This window comes from Chamaea fasciata, unplaced genomic scaffold (assembly GCF_029207755.1).
Source record: "Chamaea fasciata isolate MVZ Bird 193981 ecotype frontalis unplaced genomic scaffold, bChaFas1.0.hap1 SCAF_4, whole genome shotgun sequence".
In the NCBI taxonomy this organism is placed as follows: domain Eukaryota; kingdom Metazoa; phylum Chordata; class Aves; order Passeriformes; family Sylviidae; genus Chamaea; species Chamaea fasciata.
In genome coordinates, this window is record NW_027094089.1 from 63,573,881 (window position 1) to 63,599,253 (window position 25,373).

Genomic DNA, 25,373 nt, shown 5'->3' on the forward strand with positions numbered 1-25,373 from the left:
ACACGTTGCTAAGTTGGCAAAATTCTCAACGTCCATGTATCTATAGCTGAACTGTCTTCATTTTAATACTAAAAAGTGTGCTTACAAATAGAAAAAAAGACCCCTGCCCATGTGAAGATTCTTCCCCATAGCATGTGTAGAAGTTAGCTGGGATTATGTAACTTGTATGGAAATCACTAACCAAGCATAATATAGGGGCTGTACTTGGAAAGTTACAAACTCCAAACTTCTGTGTATAAATAAGGGCAGGAAAGGTCTGGAGAGGTGTGCTTGATTTGTGTCACACTGAGAACCCAGGCTTGCACAGATGTGAAATGAACAATGAATATCTGTCTCAAGTGTGTGGTTATTGGCTTGTTGCACACCAGCTAATGAATCTGATTTTGTGGACAACACTAATGTAATGTAATATACACTACTAGATGTAGTGTATAAATTCATGTATGAAATATTGTACGTAGTAAATTTATACATTGTCACTAAAATTTGGATTCTCCAAAGCAACTCGAGGGGGTCTCCAAAATTCTAAAGTCCATTGTTCAGCTGTGAAAACCACAAAATTTGCAACAGAAATGATAAGGCTAGACTGGAGTTGGCCCATTCATCAAGGGTGGACCTCACTTCACGGCTACTCAAGATCTGATATCAATCTTGGTGGAGGATCCGGAAGATGATTGAATCAGTGCCCCAAAGGGAGGATCTGGGAGGATTTTTGGGATGTCTTTTCATACCACCAGGAAATCCTTTCAAACCTCACTTGGAAATAAAGGAATACATTCATTGAATATTCGGACTTTCAATGGACATTTGCCTCCAGGCAGAAAAACTGTATAAAAACCGGTACACACGAGACCCAGGATTTGTGGCCAAGGTTGGATGGCACCCTTGCTGCTCCATCGTCCACCCAGCATTCGATCGATGTTGTCCAATTTTATTATGGCATTTCAAAATTGATCTTGGAAATTGCTAAATAAATTCTTTGATTTTGGATTGGCTGTTAATCATTTATAACACTAATGTACACTGGATTGCTTTCTTTACTTGTTATAGCTGGTGAAAGTGTTTTTTTCTTTATATGTATTTGCAATACCCTTTAATTAATCCAATAATTTCCTTCGGCACATTCAGTTCTTAGGAAATAGAGAGTTCTTTCCATGTAAATGTCTTCCTAGAAAATTTAAGTTTCACCAGAGCAGGATGATTTTCTCTAGTCAGTTTTTGAGAGGTGGGTTTTTTGTAGTTCACTTTTTCCCTAATGAAAACATATGCTAAACAGCAATGCTCCCTTACTTTTCCTATCTGAACAGAAGATACAGCGAGTGAGATCTCACAGGATCTCTCTTGATTCCGTCTAAATACTAATATTTGAAGCATCTAATCAAGAAGTATCTTCACTATCTATAGTAGCAGTATTATTAATAGCAGAAATACAGAAAGGCATTCATTGGATTACCCAACAGTGCAAAGCAGGCTGATAGAGGCAGGGTAAAGATGCTCTAACTGTCAAATAAATTTCAAGCAACTGAGTAAGCAGTCCTTCCAGTGCACAGAATATTTTATTATTTATCATCACTTTTTCAGTCTTCTTAAACCAGCAGTCCTGGTCTCATAGAAGATAGTCATGTAGATGGTATTTAGGTGCAAATTCTTAAAACTGCTTTCAGCTAGAAATGACTTCCTGAAAATTCCCAGTGCTAGATGCAGTGAAGTTTGTTGTAGCTTGTGCAAAGGTGGTAAAACACAACAGTCTGTAAGAGCATTCTTGTAGAAAAGCCAAAGGGTGGGGAAGACGGGGTATTTCCCTCAACTGCCTTCACTCACAGGCTTTAATTACCTGTTAATGTGAAACTTTCTGAAAACTCCCTGAACAACATTCAGGTGGTTTTGAAGGCAGAGGCTGGCAAAAACAGGCTCCATTTCAGATTAAACTGCTTGCCATCCTAGCTGTTTGCATGATCAACAGTAAGAAGTCCTTCATGTTAATGCCTAATTAGGAGAAACTTCAGAACAAACTGCCTTTGTAAGAAACATATGCTGCAATTACAGCAACAGTTCACAAATAAAAAAATTTAGTCTGTTTTGCCATTTGCTAGTGCTTGTCATGAATTCAGCTGCCATCTCAGGAATGAGACATCTGGCAGTTACTATTCATGACAAACCTGAATTGATACAGAAGGAAATAATGTCATCCGTCACAGTGTCCTCTTCTTTCATCCCCAAGCTTCTGTGCCACACTGCAGCAGCTAAACTAGGCAAGGGCCTAACCAGAATTAAAATCAGATGAACCAGTTTAGATGAACCTAAACAAGCACAGACACACGAATGAATGATCATATGGAGGTAAGGTAGGGCTTATCTCAGCTGCAGCTTCAGTCATGTATGGAAAACAACAGTAAAAATATCTTTGGCCTTCATCATTAGGAGTTATTTGTGGTATTTTGAGAGGGACTTTAATGTAGGAAGAGACAATACAATTTTAAAAAAATAGTTTTATTTTTTCTGTACTTAGTTTGAAAATAATCTGGAATGCAAGCTGAGCTTGACAGAAAGCAGAAACCAGCAATTCCATTAGTAATATTTAGACACTACTGCAGTTCCTTCAGTTTTGAGAAACTTGAGTGATTTTGGATACAAAAGCAAAACTCCCCATACAGTAAGAAATGTAAAATTACAAGTCTAAATCTCATCAGGCACAAAACTGAAGTGTCCCTGAGAAGATGTAATTACAAACTAGTGTATAAACTTTATATCACAATATCAGGGTGCTTAAAGAATACAAAAGAAAGATTTGAATTCCTTAATACTCCATGCTGAGAACAAAACTTTCAAGAGGATTGAGAATTACATATAACAGAACTGCAGCAAACAGGTCAAAGTAAAATGGTAACAGCTAGCTTTGTATATCCCCTTTTGCATAGCTTTTAGATAATTTCTAATGTTATATTCCTGAGATCTTTCAGTACTCAGTAGGAAGTGCAGACCAGCTGCTTTTTACTCCACCCCATCTTTCTCTTCCAGCTAGCATTACATTCATGGGAAAAAAATATTAAAATTAATAAAAAATAATAGAATAATCACAAACAACCTGCATTTTCTATGCCTTAAACCAGTTTAGTAAAAGGAAGCCCATTAATTATACTTTCTAGACAATAAATATTCCAAACAGTTGGCTTTCCAAAAACTGCTGTCTGATTTTTTACCTAAAACTCCAAGCCTCAGTGTGCCACAAGGCATACTTAAGACATGTCTTTTCTCCCCCTTGTCCATGGACAAGGCAGGGCATGAGCACCACCACACCAACATGGTGAGAGTCATTATACCCATTATTAGCATCCACCACCATTGCTGCAACACGTTAAGGTATGTTGCAGTAGAATATTAGTACCTATGTTTCCTAACAGGAGCATACATTTCAGTTCTTTTGCAGATATAGAGCTTTGTGCCGCAAATACTCCTCCAAGCATTTTACTGCAAAAGGGTCGACATCAGTATCAAACTTATTAGCAAACAAGTGGTGGTTTCGTAGCATCCAGTTCAAGTCTCCTACTCCAAAAACACAGACGGAGCGAATGTGAACTCCACTGCATGGTGGGTAGGGCGCACCTTTGGACACGTCACCCTCAAAGTACTGCCACTTGACAAACCTGGCTAGTGCATTCATATCAGAAACATCGTACTTGTGACTGGAAGAAAATGCACCTGGGACTTCAGGGATTCTCTGAATTGTTGCCCACAGGTACTCATCTGGGCTGTAAGTATCTTTTGCCCACTCAATGAACTTAAGTATTTTGCTGTTTTCTAGTACATATTCTACAAAGCTTCTGCTAACTACAAAATAGGCACTGCCAGAAAAAACTGGAGTGCTGAGGGGTGGTAGTTGTTTGTCTATGCCTGTGTTCTTTATTTTCCCATCAATAACCTCATGGTGTTTCTTCCACCTTACTTCTTTATAAACAGGCATTTTTTCTGTTTCCAAGCTGTTTTCACCCTTAAGGGCTTTTAATTTCTCTACTATTTCCTGGTTGGTCTTTATAGGAAAGTCCATACCACATAGGTTTATTAGGTATTTCCAGTTTGAACTTCTTCTGTAGAGATCTTTCATGCAGTTAATGTCTGCCTGCACTCTGCTCCATGAGGCATACACCACACTCTCTAACTGGCTGGAAATAAAGACATTATCAAAACATGAGACTATTCCCTTCACAGCAGCAAAAAAGGATTCTGGAGATTTTTTGTCTACATGAATGCAGTAAAAATTCTGTGGAGCATAGATTGATCTTAGAAGTCTATCAAGCATCTCAATTTTGTGATAAACCACTATTGAGTAAGCAATTGGAAATTCTGCTTCTTCATTACTGAGAGGTTCCATAATGTATTTCCTGGTCTTGGTGAAGGAGGCACAGTCTGCAGTCATGTTAATATAATCATCTGTTGTTAGTCTGGGGCGTTTCTTAAATGACACTGATAATGCCTCAAGCTGTGCCTTTTGTATTTCTTCTATATCCCCCTCAATAATCTTGGTGCAGTTAACATTGCTCCTAGGATCTTCTTTTGTTAGCTCCAGATGTCTCCGATTTAGGAAGTCTTCTTTCTGGCTAACTTTCAAAACTGAAATTATTACTAAAATGAGAGTTAGACCCAAGAAAAGCCTGAAGCGAAAGTTGTGGCAAAACCGTAATTTCCTCTTCAGCATTTCAAATACCAAGTAGCTTTGTAGGGCTAAAAAAAATGTCCTCCTCTCTGTTCATATGAGTTGCAACAACTTTAGAGAAAAATTTTGTGTTTCTCAGGAATTTGTCAAGTTTTTCAGGGAAATAGAAGGAAAAAATCCTAAAATAAAAAGGAATATGACAGTTATTCCTAGTCTAAAAAGGTTTCTTAAAAATATTAGTGATTAATAATTACATTCTTATTTAGTGACAGTAAAAAGCTGAATAGTTCAGCCAAAAATATTCTGTTGAAAATTAAAAATTAACAATAATGTTTTATAGAAAAACACTGGGAGAAGCAGACAGTTTTCATGAAACCTGCACAGTACTAGTGCTACAAACCAAAATTCAGTCAGAAAATAGAGCTGATTCAGTTGCATCTAAAACAAAATTGAAGTCAGATACACTACTGAGAAGCAACTATTTCTTGTTAATTCATGCTTTGGAGCTTGACAAGAATGTTTAATATCCACTTGAGGGTTGACATAGATTTCTTTATCATTAAAACTTACCACTCACTTCCTGGATGATAGTCATGCTTTAGTTCTCACTGGCAAAAAAGTCCCTGCAACCTTTCAAGACTTTTGCGTGAGATAGTCTCTTCAGCATCCTGCATATCAGCTTAGAAATACCACCAGGAAAGAGCTGATGAGAAGGGTGAGAAAAAATAAGTTATATAGCAGGGCGCCTCAATTTTCAGAGTCGTGATAAAAATTGTTACTGAGTTGCTGAAATAGCTTTATAAGGTTAGAGGCAACACTTACGACCTGTATCTCAAACTGATTTGTATCAAGTCACTGCAAGTGCCCAAATCCAACTGCACAGGAGTGTTGTATTACTATCATTTAAATCCAGCTGCACAGGAGTGTTGTATTACCATCACTTAAACACACTTTAATGATTCAGCAATTGCTTTTATGTGCAGGTATGCTGTAATGCTGAATTGCAACAAGATTTCTAGCCAATTTTATTTTCTACTTTACTGCACAAGCACTAGGTAATTTTTGTTTGTTAGTTCTGTTACTCTCTTGAAGCACCATTTTTCTGTTTCAGTATTCAGTAAACAGAATCACTGCAGTTGTGCAGCAGCTCTAGCTGTTGAGAAAACTGCACTCTAGAACTGTATAGCAGAACTGGGTGTCTATTTTTTTTTCCTTGAAAGTGCTATCTCATGCAGATAAATTGATCAAGAACAGGACACCCTTAAATAACTTACATTGCTACTCAGATGCTACTTCTAATCACAAATTCACTGCCTAATAATTTAGTGCAGGTTTGAATTTCAAATCAGCCTCTAATAGCAGAAGTCCACACAGCATACAGAGAATGTCTTCTAAAACATGAATCTGTAAGTTTATGGAATACAAAATATTTGAGAGATGCAAGGCTCCTTGCATTTTTACTACTTCCAAGAAAAAAGATAGAATGCTTCAGAATAACTTTTTGAATTGCTCCAAGAATAACAGCTACTCAGAAAAACTGGTAAGAAATTCTGTTTAAGAAATATAAGTGTATACTGTGCCCACTACTGTTTGGTTCTATAGGCTGTTCGGCATAAGAATTTCCTTTTCCCCTTTATTTTCTTTGAGCTACCCAGTATCGTTTTAGGTTTTAACTTCTGAACTGTCGCTATTAAGCTGCTTCTTGCAGATCTCAAAACAGGTGCATTTAACAAACTGAGGCATGGCATCACAGAGTTTTTTGTTAGTAATGCTGCTGAGGATGCACTACACGTTGGGTCCACCACTTTGCCTGTGGCACTGCAAAGTGACTGGTGGAATGCAGCAGGGAGGAAGGTGTGGAACACTGCACAAATGTCTAGTGCAGCTATTAGAATCAGCAATTTGTAAAGGAAGTACTATAGTCAAATATTTTGTATTTCAAGCCAACAGCAGGCAGAGACCACAAACTAGACACAAACTTATGACTAACAGCATTATATAAACATTTATTTATGCTGAAGTGTACTTTGTTTTCAGAATTAAGATTGTAAGTATTTTATCCTGCATTTCTAATTTATTTTAAGGAAGACAAATATTTGTCCACAGTGTATTTTAGGTGTACAATGAAGTCAAACTGGAAGAAATTTTAAATTTTTAAGCTTAAGGAAAGTAGTCCAGTGAGCTAGCATGCAATTACAGCTGAAAGCACACAGAGGGAGATTTTAAGAATGAGGTCTTATACTTTGAATTTAAAAAAAAAAAAAAAAAATTAAAGGGAAATTCCAAAATTCTGGCTTTCTGTTTGCCATGTAACATCAAACACAATAGCATAATTTAGAACATGTTTTAACATGCTTTGTAACTTATCACACACTTCTGTACTTGATGTTCTGCTTGTTTTCACTAGTAGGTCTAATTCACTAAAAATAATATTCATCACATACTGGATTAACAAAGGAAGGAGACTAAATACGTGATAATGTCCATTGTGTATATATTTTCATAGGATGAAGTGGGTGATACTGGTTAACCTTCAATTACTGTATTCTGCCTACAAACTTAAAAATTAAGACATTCCTAGTACTTAAAGTATGCTTCAAATACAGTTTTATTTGGATACGTTAGCTGACAGACATTGGAATCCTTTCTTTAGGCTGGTACCACTATTATTTTATCCTACTCTTAGTTTTTAATAGGAGCATTAGCATTGAGAGATAACACACACTGAAGATTAACAACCTGCCACAGGGAGACAGTCTTAACTGAAAGTGACCATGACAGTCTTCACCTTACAAAATTTTCAAAGAATAAAGCTTGCTAAGAAGTCTTTCCTGCTCCCATTTTAGAATAAAACTTGGCTGAGTGCAGGATAAAGAATCCCTTTCACAAAGACCTTGTATACCCAGCTGGGTGCAATTCCTCTATTGTTCAGAGCTCAGAATAATCAGACCTGGCATTTTCATTATGCCAAAATGAAAGATCTGCAAACATTTACACATTAACATGGCTCTTATCTTTATGCGGATTTTTTTCCCTGCAAATTTCTCTCACTGGTCTGCTGCTTCCTCAGACCAATTTTAACAATAAGTTACTATTTGTTTACGCTCACAATTTCAAAGTCCTAAAATCTGATCATATCCCATTCACAAAAGCTGATCTTTACAGGGTAAGATTTGTTACCTCTCACCTAGTAATACACCTAATACACTTACTGAGCCTAGAACACTCATTAATATAGACTCAGACTACATTCAGTTAGGATTGTAATATCAGTAAAGTTTTAGCTCTGCATAGCCTTAGTGTGCACACTGGAGAATTACCTTAACAGAGGCAGCACTTTGCACTGTAGGAGAGGTGGAGGAAGGTTTGCAAAGCTATGGAAAAAAAGCTTTATTTTGCAGCTTTCGTCTTACTCTCAGCTGAGGTTCAGTTGTAGAAGTTACATACCTGACCCACTCCCTTTTTTACTACTTTCTCCTCAAGTCAAAATCTGAATTTCTGAAGCAGTTGTCATTAAGGGGAAACTGACAGCAGTTGAGGGAAGTTAGTAAAAAGGCTGAGTTAGCTGCCCACTTCCCTCTTTCCTGACAAAACTATTCTTTACTGCTGCGTACAAACTGTAGGGTATGACTAAACAAAACCAAGATAATTTCAGTTTGATTTCTAGCAAACACAAAATCCCATGAGAAACCTAGGTCTTCAAAACGAAAACCACCCAAAATTTCCAAAACGAACATACAAACAAAAAAACCCCCCACCAAACAAACACTTTCATGATAGTGTACCACAGCTTGGAGGGAGACCAGAGCTGGCGTGGAGGTTGGACTGGAGCTGTTGCTCCTACAAATGAGGATGCTTGTGAGGATGTATAGCAGGCAGGGCACCGCTACCCCAGGAGCCAGGACAGCGGCCTCTGGCTGCCGGCACAGCACTGCCCCTGCGGCTTCACCGCACCACTGCTCCGGCTCCACGATGTGCTTCTGGTGGTGGAAGGAGCAACCCCGCCCCCATCTCTGGCACCCACACACTGGGGCAGGAGGAGTGCAGCAACAGATCCAACCAGACGGCCTCTGGGGAGCTCTCCAGCCAGTGGGGCCAAAAAGATGAATTTGCTGGGTAGTCCTAACATTTTACAAAGGCACATCCAGAATGCTTCAAAGCATGCACGTCCTATAGTTACTACAATTACCATGCTTCCATTCAGATTCAGTTATGCAGAACATTCATTCTGATGAGGAAGTGATTTTTAAAGCAGTAAGCAGCTTGTATAAACATGTATAAACACAAAGACAGACTGCGTGGACTGCAGTGTCATCTGCAAAAATCTGCCAGACACAGAAGTAATTTACAGCTTTCCATGACACCGAGCAGCACAATCTTGAAAGTAGATACACCTGTAAATAAATCAAAGAACCCATATTTGTTCTGTTAGGTAGTGTTGAGTCTTGAGTCTTAGTGAAAATGAGAACTGGTCATAAGCTTCATAGTTGGCTTACCATAAGCCTTTATGGGGCCCTTAATTTTGAAATCATATGCAGTGGGGTTTCCTGTGGGCACAGTTGTCTGCAACTGACAACACTCTGTAGGAGTAGACACTTTTCCTTTAGAGGTGCTTAATAAAGAAGCACCGTTTTGCAGAAAACCCCTGAACACATTTATCCTTTGTTAAATTGGAAGACGACTTTAAACAAAATTCCGCAAGTGACTAGTACTGCTACATCCACCAGCACACGGAAATTAAATACTAAGAGTAGCTAAAAATAGACAGCTGTTTTTTCAGAGCTAAAAAAAAAAAAAAAAAAAAAAAGATGAAAACAAATTCAAACCTCTGGATTATTTGAAGATCTTATATTTAAGTGTTAGGAATATAACATACTGAAGTATTTCTGTTTCAAAAAATGAGTAACAGTCACATAAACATACATTCTGTGTAGACTGTAAATTGAAAAAGCGGTGAGTTTTACTAGCCTTCCTAGTGCTCTCATATACTACTGTATCATATAAACCTTCCGCAGAACAGTTCAAAGCCTGATTACTATTTCCAATCCTGTCCGTCCTTAGAGGCCCCAGAGATAGAGCTAACGGTAAGGAATTTCAACTAAAGAGAGTAAAGACGTTATGGCAAAGTTATTCAGTGGCCAGTTCCTACCTCGGGAAGCCTGTGACTCTTAGTATGGACAAAATGATACGTTTTACCTCACGGCTGCTAACACTGAAAGTACAGGCAAATCACAAAACAAAAAAATCATGAAATCTTTGAACTAACGTTGGCCAATTTAATAAGTGGTGGAAGTGCCCAGTGTTCAAGCTAATTTGTACACTTTGGCTACTTCATGGTGAAATGAACACCTACTTTTTTTACATTATTCTGAAGTAGGACCTATATTATCACCAGGAAGAGGGCAATAGCTGCACTCCTCATGCCCACATAAAAAAAAAATCTTGGTCATTGCTGCCTTGGGACAATGCTGGATTTCATAATGGGACACACTGTCAGGAAGGGTAATCTATAAAACCAGAAGGTGGAAGGAAGAGGCTGTCAAATTTTTGAGTACTTGGATTGCTTTTCAAGCACCACATAGAAAATATTCTGAGATTTTCTTTAGCCCTATGGAGAAGTTAGCATTTTAAAGCCATACCTATAGTTTATCAGTGAGCTAAAGAATCATCATTGAACTTCCTCACAGTTTTATCACAGTATTCTATCACAGTTTTCCAAGATGAGGTTTCTGTTTGTTTTATTAAGTTCCTCTAACAGCACCACAATTATCCCATGTATAATAATGCTGCACATTGCAAAAAGTGGTGTCTCTGGAGCTGTGAAGTAAACCTAACAGTGAAAGTTACTTCAGTTGTAGTACTGGGTATGCTTCATTTCTGTGGCATTACCTTTTTTCACCTTCTCTAAGATAGGTGTTTTCCAGTTTCAGGAGCTTAGGAACCAGAGTAAAGGGAGAACTTTTGAATTATATTAAAGTCCAAAGCAAAACTGAGAGGGATTATTAGAAAAACGAAATTAAATCTTTTAATAAGACTAGCAGTGTGTTTTCCATGGTGGAAACAAAATTCGAGAGCAGGATTTTGCTCAGTAAACATAGTATTTTCAGCAAATAGACTGCAGATCTTTAGCTCGTATGTTTGTATTGCATTTGGTTTATGTTTGAAAAAAAAGGCAGACTTGGCAAAGGTATTCATCAGGTTTTTGAACAAATTCTGGCTCTTCTGCCTTCAGGAAGTGAGTATTACCCCAGATAATTCAGATTTCATAGGAATTGCATTATGCTCATAACTGGTATACACTATAGGCAGAATAGCTAATCACAAAGAAAATATTTTCTTTTGTATATACCTACTTTCAAAAGCAATATAAATGAACTCCAACTTGAGCTAAAAATACTGCACTATTTTTCACAATGGTTTTCAAGTGGAGAGACAGAAAAGTTAGATCTGTCTCCCGTCTTCTCTCACTACCATTTCTGACTCTCATTCTTGCCAGCTCTTTGGTCAAATACCTCATATTCCATTAAAAATGAAATTTAAAATAGCAGACGCCAAAATGGCAATTCCCTCCTGCTGCCACTCCTCCTCTTTCCCACAAAGAAGTCTACTTTTCTGAGTAACGCTGAAAGAAGGCAAAGTGCCAGAGCACAACTGAGTCTACTGGCCACCAAAAACTATTTACAACCTTCTAAACAGCTTTTTTTATTCTGACTCCCCCCCAAAAAAGTTTTTTTCAGGGTTTTCTCAGTTACAGTGAATTTAAGAGAGAGAGAGAGAGAGAGAGAAAAGAAAAAAAAAAAAAGGCACCACAACCTACGACTGCAACACCCCAGGAGCATCAGGTATGCCTTGAGCCCTACTAGCGCTACCAGGTTTCACACCAAACCAACATCCCTCGGAGGGCAACAGCCTGCCCCGAGTTCCCTGCGTGCACTGCCGCGGGAAAAGGCAAACGGAGGGTGGGAAGACAGACCGACAGAAAGTGGGGAAACAAAACAAACTAAGAAAAAAGGAGGTGTGGCGGGGAAAAAGCTGGGGAAGAAAGGGAAAAGGGAAATGAGAAAAAAAAAAAAAGGGGGGGGGGGGAAAGAAAGAAGCAAAAGGACATAAGTGGAACCAAAAAAGAAGAGGAGAGAGGGGAAGTGGGGGAAAGGAGGGGAAGGAATAGGAGAGAGGGAAAGGGGTAAGGAAAGAAAAAAGAGGTGGGGGAGAAAAGAAGGAAAGAAAGGACAGAGGCACAACAGATGCGTCTCCCTGCCCTCCAGTGCAGCACCTGCCCGACGATACGGCGGCTCCTGGAATAGTGCTGCGAGGCTCCGCACGGGAGCTCCGTACGGCGCCCGGGAAGAGCGATGCTCCAGGCCAGCCCGCGCTGCCACCCGCTTCGGCACCGCGCCGCTCCCGGCACGCGCACAGCGCCCAGGTGCGGAGAGGCACCGGGGCAGACAGGGAGCCCGGCGACCTTCCTCGCGGGCGCGGCCCCGAGCCGGACTCCGACCGCTGCCCTGGGCTGCGGATCCCTGCCCGGCCCCCACCCGCGGGTCCAGCCGGCCCGGCCCGCCCCGGCGCCGCGGCCGCGCCCACGGTCCCGCCCCTGCCCCTATGTTCCCCGCCCGGCCCTGATCTCGCCCACACTGTGCCCTTGGCAGCCTTGGCAACTGCGCTTTTTTTATCCTCTTTATTGCTTTAACGCTTCCTCCGGCGGTACCGGTAACGCTGGAACCCGCACGGGACCAACTACTCTGCTGCTCATGGGATCGAAGGGCTTTTCTCGTGGTTCCCAGCCCCAAACAAGCGGGCACCCACCGGGGCCGGGTGCCACGGAGGCGAAGGCGCTGGGCGGGCTCGGTGTGGTTGTAGCAGCCGCGCGTTGGTGAGCGGGGATCCGGCGGGGCCGGTGCTCCTGCACCTCGCCTGCTGCTACATGTGGGCTTGGAAGAACTCCGTGAGGGAAAATAGAGAGACGGAAGGGAAGGTGGGGTGGAAGAGAAGCAGACCTGGCTGGGAAGCGGTGCACGAAGCTTGGAGCGGTGAAGAGTAAAACGTGTCTAGGCAGAGTGTGAAGAAGACTCAGATTTCTTGTTCACTTTGTCCCTTCAAATATCTGTCCGACAATGAACATAGTCCACGGGGTTTGGAGAGCTGTGAAACATGAACGTGGAGCTACGGGGCAAACCCCTTATTATTTTAGCGAAGTACCTTGAAAGAAAACAGAAAATTAAATTTCAAGGAAATAGAAAGGTCAAAGACAGCATGTGCCTCATTAAAAAAACCCAAGTGCTGCAGCCTGTAGCAGTTTGAGCAGTACTTACAGAATTCCCAAAAAATCCCTGCACATCGGCATTATCTGGCATGCAGCTTGATTTGGCAGCTGGAGGCACACTGAATGGACTCTCCTGGCCATTTCTCTTCCCAATTGTGAGATTGTGCTGAGGGGTCCTGCATCAAGAGGCTGGAAGCTAAGAAGAAAATGAGATCAGCTTTCAAAGCTCTTACTGGAACACACTGCCAGCTGAAGAGGGAATTGCCACCACACATCACCACATGGTTAGGACAGCTTGTTTTAGGAATGGACTGCAAGATCTCAAATTTTCATCATCATGTTGTCAAGAGAATGTTTAATGTATATCTATATCTATATTGATATCTATATATATACATATATATACATATATATACATATACATATACATATACATATATATACATATACATATATATATACATATATATATATATATATATATGTATATATATATATATATATATATATATATATATATATATATATATATGCTGGGTAAAGACTTAGTGTGTAACTGCATGCCAGCTTGGCCAGTTCTCACTTTTTCCCCTTTTCCTGACAGATGTGGGGGGAAAAGATGATTTTCTAGTGTGTCTGTTATTTACAGGGCTGAACTTTTGTTCACATCTGATTGTTCTTGGAGCACCATGCCAAAAAGGCCTTTCATCTCTAAGCCCAGCAGAGGCTGGTAAGAGAAACTTCCAGTGGGAGACAGAAATCTGGGGGAGTGGGCAAGATTTCCTATTAGTTCTCCCCATGAAGAGCAATGTTTTATAATTGCTAATGATTTATGATTAAAGACAGTGACTGTGTCTTGTTGGTTTCCATGTAAATTAGAAAAAGAAATCATAACGTAAATTTAAGTATTTGTTCTCTTGCTAAACTGCCTGCAAACTATGCAGTATTGCAATCGCAGTACACGTAGCAGAGCTGTACACCAGTATTCTTAAGACAATGAATTGGGTAAGTGTCTTGGTTTGGGAAGACAGGTACCTGCCAGGTAATAAAAAAAAAAAAAAAACCAACTGCAGTTTCCTTTGGAATGGAGAGTGTAAACCCCCCGCCTCCACCCCTTTCCCCCCCTTTTTCAATTATAAATTACAATCAGAGGCTCTTAGGCAAAGATTTGGGAAATAGGAATAGCAGTTCTTTACTAGTATATATTACAAAGCAAACAGACACAAAAAAACCCCACCAAACAACTACAGCATTAATAACAAAAGAAAACAGTACCAAGAACCTTGAGGGCTTTGTTTCACAAAACCCAGGGCAGTTTGGTTTTGGCATCCCTGCAGAATCCTCAGAGCACCAAGCTGAAACAGTGGAAAAGTCCCGGGCTGGTAGCTGGGATGGCATGGTGTCCCGGCAGGCAGGGGCAGGATGTCCCAGCAGCGCGGGGGGTGCAGGGTCACACTGTAGCAAGGGGAGCAGTGCTGAAGAAGCCGAAGGCGAGGCAGGGCTGGCCCAGCTCCCGCGGGTGGCAGAGAAGGTTCAGGATTCAGGCCGAACCGGTGATAATAGATTTCCCAGGACTGGATCCCTTTGGCCACAGTGAAACTCTTCCAGTCAGCAACAGCCGTTCTCTCTCTCCCCGAACGCTCCGAACGCCCACAGGAAGAAAAAGAGCCCACAGCTGCCTCAAGCTCTGTCTTTTACCTGCACTATCTCCCCGTTCAAATTTTGTCCACCGCTTTGTTTCGGTTAAGTACTCTCAAGTATCCAACACTTGGTCTCCTTGGTAACTTATGGGGAAAAAAATTCTTTGGAGAAAGAAGGAACAAACCTAACCCCCAACAGTAAGCTTTAGGGGCAGACGGTTGCTCTCACTGCCTGCCCTAATTACTTACAAAGCTACAGATGCAAAGATGTCTAATGCAAAGTCACCAACTAGAGCTGATATATATTTGTGAACTCATAAATTACTGTCTAAAAGGTGCTTCTTGTGGGAGGGGAAAAAAAGGCAATAAAGTCATGACTGCGTGTAATTATTTCACATAGAGGACTGAAGTCAAGGAGTTTGTTATTCTCTGGCACAAGTTAAAAATGGAGTTCTCTATAGACTGACATGATTACAGAGATTTTGATCCCTGGGTGGGCATGCTGGCAGAGGCCCATTATGTTTTTAGTGCAGCTTTGTGACATTTCAAGGACTGTGTTTCCCTTACAGTTCCATTCATGGATAGTTTTTGTTAGCTGTTCCTGAAAAAAAGATGGAATGGATTTGTGCCTGGTTTTCACTCTTCTAACCTTGAGTCTGGAATATGAAGATGACAGGGTCCACAATCTCCCCTTTCTGCCATGTGATGGGCTAGTGACAGATGTGACTGTATGGCAGATGTAAAACAAAAAAGTTATGTTGTTCACAATTTTGGAATTATTGACAGACAAAACCATAGAAAAAGTGGAACTTAGAAGCAAAATAAAGACAAAAGTGAACAAAAAGCAAGTTACAATTATGGGAAATTTAAAATACATAAATTATTTTGCTGTGAATTTTGATTAGTTTGAATGAAATCAGATTGTGCATGAATATTTGACTGATGTGGTAAGACTAACAATCCAGTGGGAACAATCCGGTGAGGACAAGTACATGCAAACAACATTGAGAAAGTTTCAAAAACAGTTTTCTGTGCATGGCTAAACTTACATAGTTAGGGTGCTGGAGAATACAGCTTAAATATATTTCCAAAAAGGAGGACAGCTGTCTCACAGATATGCTTTCTCTAATTTGATATTAGTATCTCATTTGTAATTTGACAGCTGCCTCCAGGCTTTTAGTCTTTGAAAACATAAAGCATAAAAAATGTTTCTAAATACCTTAGATTTTTTATGCTATGTCAAAAGTTTAGGTGGTAGGGAATTTTTTTAACCTCACGCTTATTGCTAATTCTTGTAATTTTACTAGTTTTAAGGAAGTAAAAGTTTCATTTTTCTGAAAAGTCAGACAGTGATCTAGCATTTTATAATAAGAGCTTCTCTACTAACCTTTGTAAAAAAAACTTGTCTTAATTTTTCTGTCACGTAAGTTTTACCCAAATATCTATTTCTTCTGATAATTCAAACCTAACATTAGAAAGATGCAAGACCCTAATATCTATCATCAGATAGACAGAGGATCCTAACCTCAGTTTTGAATCCTGCTAGGGCTTGAAAGTTTCTTCATAGAGAGAGTGTGATCTTACTGCATTAGCCTTCACTTAGGAAAGAGTTGCTGCAATCCACAGATTTTTACTATGTTCTCCATAAACATCCCTAGCAACATTTACCATTGTTGTAAAGTTTATGAGACTTAATGTTATTGTCCTAGATTCCAAATTCTGCTTGCTCTGTACCTGAGTAGGGGAAAAAAGTAATCTTCAATTTGATGATGAACTCTTGAAGGCTGAGCCTCCACATAAATTGGGAGTGGGGGTGTAGTGTGCCAAAAATGCGAACACCATGTGCTGAAATTAAAGGTCCAAAGAAGATGATTGCAGCTGACAAAACCATTTTAACACAAAACATTGTCTGACAGAAGAAGACACCTCAATCCATTTTTGAAAATAAATAAAAGCATATCTAAAGCATGTTGTAGTGTGCTTCTCTTTAGAACAAAATGTCTACTGACATGGGTCAGTGCTAATTTGTAGGGACAAGAGTGGCTCATGCCTAAAGTTCATTAGGGAAGGTCATGTTTTCTTCTTCAGACTGTATGTAATACATATTGAAAATACTATCTCACTTTACCAGTTGGGTGCTTACACAGAATTCTGATACTGTTTGAGAGGCAAATTTTTCAAGTAAGTTTAAAACAAGTTTAATATGAATGGACTATGTCAGTACTGTATGATCGAGGATATGCTAGGGCAAATTTCTTCCAAGACACTGGCTGGCAATTAGTACTAATTACAGAATCAAAAATAATGTGGAGTGGATTGCAACCTTGAGTTGCCAAAATAACTGTAAAACATTTACTGGGTAAAATAGGAGCCTCTTGTTCTACCACTGCGGGGTGTTTGACCTTGGCTTGCTGCCAGATGCCTACCCAGCTCTCTTTGCTTCTTTCACAGAACAGGATGAGAAAATGAGATGGAAAAGCTCATGGATTGGAATAAAGCCAGCGAGATTACTCACCTATTACCATCATGGTCAAAACAGACTCAACTTGGGAAAGATTAATTTAGTGTCAATTAAAAATAGAGTGCAGTGATGAGAGAAAAAAAAAAAAAGGACAAAACAAAAACCACCTTCCCCTTAATCCCTCAGGCTTCTTCTCAGGTACAACCTCACCCCTTCATTTCTTACTCTTCCTACTTCTTCCCTCCTGAGCATTGCAGGGGCATGAAGAATGATGATTGTCATCAGTCCATAACTGTTCCTTTCTGCCAGTCCTTCATCTTGATGGTGTTTGTCCCTTCCATGTCCTTCACATGCTCACATGTTTCACACAAACTGCTCTAGTGTGGGTCCTTAAAATGGCTGCTGTCCTTCAGGAACAGACTGCTCCCGCATGGGTTCCTGCCCCAGGTAGCTGCTCCTGACAGAAACCTCCTCCTACATGAGCTTTCTACTGCCTACAGCTTTCTTCAAAACACACACCCAGCTGATCCTCATGTGATCTTCCATGGGCTGCATGTGCATATCTGTTCAGCTGAGGTCATCCATGGGGTGCAGGGGGACAACCTCCTCCACTATGTTCTCCTCAAGGGTCTGCAGAAGAACCTCTACTCCAGCATCGGAAGCACCTCCTCCCCCTCCTTCACTGCTGGCATTGGTGTCTGTAGGGCTATTTTTTCCATATTTTTCTCACTCTTCTCTCTCACCGCTGCTGTAGAGTGGTTGTTACGCTTTTTGAAATATGTTATCACAGAGGTACCACCAGCGTCACTGCGTTCAGCACTGGCCAGTGGTGGGTCCATCTTGGAACTGTCTGGAACAAGCTGAGTTCCATACAAGATGTCCCCTGAACTCTTCTTGCAGAAGCCTCCCACCTCACCCCACCTACTTTGCCAAATAAACCAAATTGAACCACTCAGATTATTTTTTGTTACTCTGATCCAGTTAAGATGTATGACTTTCTAATTGCACTGAAAAGGTGAGAAGCAAGCCTGATGTTACCATGTCTGCTGGGGGAATGAACAACTCCTCTTGCTGACTGCTTTCACACGAGTGGTGAAAGCTCAGCCTGGTGTAGCCTGGCAATGACATTTTAACCAGAAGGAGAATCAGTCAAGGTCCTCCTAAGAAAATAACAAAAGAGAAAAACTTCAACAGTTAGAACTATTTCAAGTTTTATTTATGAAAATTATCATTTGTCTTAGAAAGTCCCCTCCAAAAGTAATAATAAATCAATACTGATATTATGTATATAACGATAAATAAATACATACATACATGCAGATCTATGTGTAATACATCAGGAGTTCTGAACTAATGTTTGAATTGGTTTCACTTATTTTCTACACTTTCGAAACATTTCACAAATTTCAGAGCTTGGTCTCACAATTGCTTCCAGGTGATCCAACTGCAGACTTCTGAAAGGACTGCATACTCATATACAATGCTGAGCTCTAGTCCTTTCTTTGATTGTCTATTGACAGTTTCACAAGTCAACTTTCCCAGTGAAGTTTGTTTCATTTCTCCTTCTTCGCTTTATTGAAGCTATTGTTACAGCTGCATGGTGGGTTGATCTTGGCTGGATGCCAGGTGCCCACCAAAGCTGCTCCATCACTCCCCTTCCTTAGCTGGACAGGGGAGAGAAAAAAATATAACAAAAAGCTTGTGGGTCAAAGAAGGGCAGGTAGACATCACTCAGCAATTATTGTCACAAGCAAAAGAGACCCAACTTGAGGAAATAAGTTTATTACTGATCAAATCAGAGTAATGTCATGTTAATGAGAAATAAAACTAAATCTTATAAAACACCTTTCCCCTTACCTTTTGCCTAGGATCAGCTTCACTCCTGATTTTCTCTATCTCCTCTGCAAGGGAGAGAAGGGACAAGGAATGGAGGCTGTTTGCAGTTCATCAGGTGTTGCATGTGCCATTCCTTCCTCCTCAGGGGGAGCATTCCTCACAATCTTTCTCTGCTCCACTGTGGGGTCCCTGCCATGGGAGACAGTCCTCCATAAACTTCTCCAGTGTGAGTTCTTCCCACAATCTGCAGCTCTTCATGAACTGCTCCAGCATAGGTCCCTTCTACAGAGTACAGTCCTTCAGGAACAGACTGCTCCATCATGAGTCACCCGTAGGGTCCCAAATCCTGCCAGCAAACTTGCTCCAGTGTGGGCTTGTTTCCATGGTGTCACAGCCTCCTTCAGGCATCAATGTGTTCTGGTGTGGGATTCTCCAGTGGCAGTAGGTAGGTATTTGCTTCACGATGGACATCCATGGGGCTGCAGGGGATGTCTGCTTCACTGTAAAGTATAAGATCTGTAGCTAATATGATTTCATGCTATATTGTCTGGTATTGCTACTTGTAGACAGGAGAAAAAAAAAGAATTCTGTATCAACACTTTTTTCCAGCATATCCAAACATAAATGTCAGCTTAGGACCATGAACCTAAAGTTCCTTTAAATATTATCTGTATGTACAGAATAAGCCTCCTATCTTTACTTTGTTCTATCTTTAGCATTAAGCTTTCAACATCTACTCATAATTTCCCTGTATGTCTTGCCTTATGACATTTAGTGTAAATTCTATAAAAAGGCAGTATTTTTAGTATTTCTGCATTTTTTTTCTTTTTTTTTTCCTTTTTTTTTTTCCAGTTAAGACTTTAACTGTATGTTATTGATTATTGTGGGTTCCTTTTTTATAGCAGGGTTGCTCTACTGGCATCAGCTGAAAATTTTTCAACATCTCAATTGAAAGGATTTTTTTACTAAAACCTGTTGTGCAGGAATCAGAATGTCCTTCTCTGTCCCTCTGGGTAGTCAGTCTCCATATAGCATGTTCATAAAAGTACTGTATTTGTCATTCATAAGAAACTGCATGAAGTATGAAATCTGAACACATGAATTTTCCAATACTCCCATAGGAATTCTTTTTGTATCATGTCAATTGTGGATAAAAATGATAGACTGATATTTTCCATCATTAGACTAGGTTCTCCATTCCCTAAGGAAATAATAAACTGTGTGTTTCCAAATGTTGAGAATTGTTAGGATTAATAGCCTTGCTTATCACTTGAAGCTAAAGTACTTGAGGCCTTAGGCTGCAAGAACTCTCTGAGAGTGAATCTTTTGATAAAGCTAATGGTGTAACCACAAAACTAGCTGACAGTGGCAGATACAATCAGAATGAAGCTAAGAACCAAGGAACCATTTGTAAGAGAACATGGTGATTTTTCAGACAAATGTCTTCCCAACAACCAAAGTATAGTTGGGGTGTGTGGTCTGGAATGGGGGTCCCTCCTTGGACCACACAGCCCAAGTTCCTTTGTATGTTAGATAAAGAAACAAGTTATTTACTCAGCAGATTGGTGGCCTGTCTTCTTCAGGCAGGAACCTAGGGCTGAGCCCTGTTGAGGTGGCATCTGTAAAATTCCTAACATGGACTATGTGGCAGCTGCATAATTCCCGCAATACAAGATTGTCATTCACTTGTATATTTAGTAACTTGAAACTATAGTAAGAATGGTCCCCTGGTATATGATTCAATTGTTTCCTTTTTGGGACTTTACTGTAAGCTTACCACATAATCATATAAACTGCACATTACCATAAATTAAAATGAGTTTATTCATGCAACTAGATGCAGCTGCTTGTTGAGTAGCTCCTGGAGTGGTACACTGCAGCATAAGAGTGTAATTTCATTTTTATTAGGAATTTCATCATTGTACACAGGCTTTTGAAAATAGTCTAAGTTTTTGGAAATGGAGCAATTTTATCAAAAGGGTGGATACTGCTGGGATGTTTATTTTATTGTACCTTGTTAGGGGTTAGGTTTGTTCCTTCTTTCTCCAAAGAATTTTTTCCCCATAAGTTACCAAGGAGACCAAGTGTTGGATACCTGAAAGTACTTAACCGAAACAAAGAGGTGGACAAAGTTTGAAGGGGGAGATAACGCAGGTAAAAGGCAGAGCTTGAGGCAGCTGCGGGCTCTTCTTTTTTTGAGGTTCAGGGAGAGAGAGCGACTGGGCTGTTGCTGGCTAGAGGAGTTTCACTGTGGCCAAAGGGATCCAGTCCTGGGAAATCTATTATCACCAGTTCGGCCTGAATCCTGAACCTTCTCTGCCACCCGCAGGAGCTGGGCCAGCCCTGCCTCGCCTTTGGCTTCTTCAGCGCTGCTCCTCTTGCTACAGAGTGACCCTGCACCCCCTGCGCTGCCGGGACATCCTGCCCCTGCCTTCCGAGACACCCTGCCATCCCAGCTACCAGCTTGGGACTTTCCACTGTTTCAGCTTGGTGCTCTGAGGATCCTGCAGGAGCACCGACACCAAACTGCCCTGGGTTTTGTGAAACAAAGCCCTCAAGGTTCTTGGTACTGTTTTCTTTTGTTATTAATGCTGTAGTTGTTTGGGGTGTGGGGTTTTTTGTGCGGTTTTTGGGTTTTTTTGGTTGTTGTTTGGGGTTTTTTTTGCTTCGTAATACATACTAGTAAAGAACTGCTACTCCTATTCCCAAATCTTTGCCTAAGAGCCTCTGATTGTAAATTTATAATTGGAAAAAAAAAGGAGGCTGGTTTACACTCTCCATTCCAAAGGAAACTCCAGCTTTTACCTGGCAGATACCTGTCTTCCCAAACCAAGACATACCTTTATACAATCTTTCACTGAGCCCTTCCCAAACTTGTCCCTGGTGATTTTCCAGACTCCAGTTTTCAAATCTGCCTTGTTTCTTTATGTACCCAAGAGTTAGTGGTTTGGTTATTGTTCTGCCCTGGAGTATACATGTGGGGTCCTAATTACAGACTAGTCAGTTTATGTTCTGCATTTCACCACTCCTTTTCTTCTTCTGTTTTCTTAAGTTTAAATCTGTGTCTTATGTAAATATTTTATTCAGATTTGAGTGTTTCATGTCAGTAACAGACAGATGCTGAACAAGAGCTTCCCTAAAACTTTAAGACTGCTTATAAAATTGAGGTCTCTTGTAAGAACTTCCTAAATTTCTTCTTCATACCTGATACCTTTTAACAGTTTCATACTTTCTAAGTCAAGAATACTTAGTAGGTTTCCTTAGTACAGCCTGCTGACCATGTAGTTTCACTTATGTATCAATCAGTAATCTCAATATCCAGGACAAGTTTCTTTGTGTTGTAGTTTAACCCCAGCTGGGAACCAACCTCCATCTAGCTGCTTGCTTACTTCCTTACAGCAGTATAGGGGAGAGGATCAGAAGGGTAAAAGTGAAAAAACTCATGTGTTGAGATAAGGACAGTTTAATAGGTAAGGCAAAAACTGTGCAGAACCAAGCAAAACCAAGAATTTGTTCCCCTCTTCCCATGGGCAGGCAAGTGTTCAGCTATTCCCAGGAAAGCAGGGCACCATCACTCATAAAAGTGACTTGGGAAAATCAAATGTCATCACTCCAAACATTACCCCTTTTCTTCTTCTTCTTCTTCTTCTTGTAGGCTTAGCATGATGCCCTATGATCTGGAGTATCCCTTGGGTCAGCTGGAGTTAGCTGTCTCAGATGTGTCACCTTTCAACTCTTTGTGCATGCCCAGCTGAACTGCTGGTGGGGTGAGGAGCAGCAAAGACCTTGACACTTTTAAGTGCTGCTTATGAAAACACCCTTCAGTTGCCAACACTGTTTCTAGCACGAATCCAAAACACAGCGCCGTGCAAGCCAGTGTGGAGAAAAAGTACACTTCTCACATTTTGGTTTTTTTTTTTTTCTGGCAGCTTCAGTAAACCTTCCTGCGGGCCAAAACGTCTGCTGGATCTCTCAGGGTTTTTTTCTAGGCCTTACCTTATCATGTAATGCTCTGATAAACATAAGCGATGGTGTTTTGTGGTAGAAGTAAGTATTTTTAGAAAGGAAACAACCAAAATAGCAGTAAGTATTTTTCTCTTGATGATGAGTTACAGGTAAGAACCTTATCAGAAAGAAAGGGTGTCATTTCTTGTTATCAACACTGCACTTAGTCCTCAGTAGCAGCTCGGTTACTCTAAAAGCTCAAAAGAATGAAACTGTTGAAAAAATAGCAAAAATGTGTTTCTAATGCAAACCAAGACAAAAGAGGACTTGACGTATGGATTTTCTTGTATCTGTAGTTTCTGAACTAAATAGAGAGGGCACTTATTTCTTCCGTGAAGTGCTTTTAGGTTTACTGATTAAATGTTCTGCATAGATGTAGAGATTGCATTGCTGCAGTCATTGACATTAGTGTCCAAATCTTTTGCAACTTTTGCTTCTTGCAGCCACTTCCTGAGTAATATTTCAAGATATGATCAAGACAATTTATGGTCTGAACACAAAAAGTATAAATATTCATTTAAATCTCAGAGTGAGGTCCAGTGTTGACAGTTTCGTTTCTTTGGCATAATGCTGTGGGTTTCTGTATGAAGTATAAAAGTAGTGTATTGATTGACTATTTTGAGAAACTGGTCTGGTGTTCTCACAAAAACAAAGGCACAATCATGTATCATTCATCTTGTTTCTCCCTTCCTATACACACATGGCAAGAGCTATGTTCAAAGACAAAAAGATTTTAAAAATTCCTCATTCCCTTCACAGCAAAATATTGCATTGCACATTCTAGTTGTGAAGAGGCATAAAGTGAAGTAGTAGAGGGCTCATGCTGAACATACCCAGGATTTGGTAATTAAGTAAGTACATGCTATAGGATCTTTTCTGTATCAGTCATGATTCTTCAGAAATTGGTTCAGGATCAAAAGTTGATTGAATAAAAATCACTATATATAATACCAAATAATGCACAGAAAATAATTACCTCAACTTTTGAATTTATGAATTAAAAAATCACTTTGTTTTTACCAGTTTGAAACTGAAAAATCCATATGCCTGGGAAACATACAGATGGACAACTTGCCCACAGGAGCAAAACTGATGTGGTTTCATTATACTGTGAAAAAGTGAAGTATAAAGGGAGGCATTCCTGTAATTTATTTTTATTTAAACCATTATTATTCAATTGATTTTAAAAAATATACTGATTATTTAAACTAATCTACTGATTATTTATCTGAAATCAGAATTAGTTTGATCTTTAAATACCCTTAAGTAAGTTGATGAAATCTTTTTGGATTTCAGTAAATCTTTCAATGCTTTGTCCTAGAGGATCCTTCTGGACAAAATGTGCAGCCCAAAGCTGGATAAACACATCATGGTATGGCTGGGCAACTGTCTCACAGCTCAGACACAGGGGGTACAGTGAACAGGGTGACTAGGGGACCTGTCACTGGTGGGGTTCCACAGGGCTCCATCCTCAGCCCTGTGCTCTTCAGCATCTTCAAAATCACTTGGATGCAGGACTGGAAGAAATATTCAGCAAGTTCACAGATGATGCAAAACTGGGAGGATCTGTTGACTCCCCCAAGAACAGGGAGGCCCTGACAAATCAGGGGCCTGGGCAATCACCAACCATATGAAGTTCAACAAGAGAAAGTGCCAGATTTTGCACCACGGGTGGGGCAACCCTGGATGTACGGACAGACTGAGAAATGAGATGCTGGAGAGCAATGCCATGAAAAGGGACCTGGGGGTCCTGGTCAGTGGCAACATGAGTCAGCAGTGCCTGGGCAGCCAGGAGGGCCAACCCTGTCCTGGGGGGCATCAGGCACAGCATCACCAGCCAGGCAAGGGAGGGGATTGTCCTGCTCTGCTCTGAGCTGGGGCAGCCTCACCTTGAGTGCTGGGGCCAGGTTTGGGTGTCACAATATGAGAAAGACATTAGACTGTTAGAGAGTGTCCAAAGAAGGGTCACAAAGATGGCTGAAGAGCCTTGAGGGGAAGCTCCTCATCTGTGGAGCAGATGAGGTCATTTGGTCTGTTCAGCCTGGAAGAGGCTTGAGGACAGACCTCATTGCAGTGACAACTTCCTCGTGAGGGGAAGAGGAGGGGGCAAGCACTGATCTCTTCTCTGTGGATGCAAAGGAATGGCCTGTCAGGGGAGGGTTAGGTTAAACAGCAAGAAAATGTTCTTTACACAGAGGGTGGTTGGACACTGGAACAGGGAACAGGGAAATGGTCATAACACCATGCTTTAGAAAATATGTTTGTTTCTTTGTTTCTAAATTCAGCATTCCGGTGGATTATGAGTTGTAAAAGTGTAACTGCATTTGCTGATGCTGTGTGTTATTTCACAGCTTCTCAAAGATTTTTCAAAATATATCCAACTTCTGGGTCATTTGGTATTAAGTCAACAAGTCTGCTGACAACACCAAGCCATGTGGTGTGGTCAACACACTGGAGGGCAGGGATGCCATCCAGAGGGACTTTGATAGGTTTGAGAGATGGGCCCATGCAAACCTT

At 40.5% G+C, this 25,373-nt stretch overlaps 1 protein-coding gene across 4 annotated transcripts; it reads right to left on the reverse strand.

The window, feature by feature from the left end:
* Positions 1–1,537: 1,537 nt before the first annotated feature.
* GCNT1 (glucosaminyl (N-acetyl) transferase 1) lies at positions 1,538–12,144 on the reverse strand. 4 transcript variants are annotated; one of them, XM_066181801.1, is made up of 3 exons: positions 11,925–12,144; positions 5,222–5,354; positions 1,538–4,830 (listed from the first exon to the last, which is right to left on the reverse strand). In XM_066181801.1, exon 3 carries the CDS (start codon positions 4,691–4,693, stop codon positions 3,413–3,415), a length of 1,281 nt encoding a protein of 426 aa, XP_066037898.1. In that variant the 5' UTR covers positions 4,694–4,830; positions 5,222–5,354; positions 11,925–12,144; the 3' UTR covers positions 1,538–3,412. The 4 variants fall into 4 exon arrangements, with proteins under 4 accessions (XP_066037898.1, XP_066037900.1, XP_066037897.1 ...); XM_066181803.1 differs by lacking the exon at positions 11,925–12,144 and adding an exon at positions 8,841–8,861; XM_066181800.1 differs by lacking the exon at positions 11,925–12,144 and adding an exon at positions 5,474–5,565.
* Positions 12,145–25,373: the final 13,229 nt, after the last annotated feature.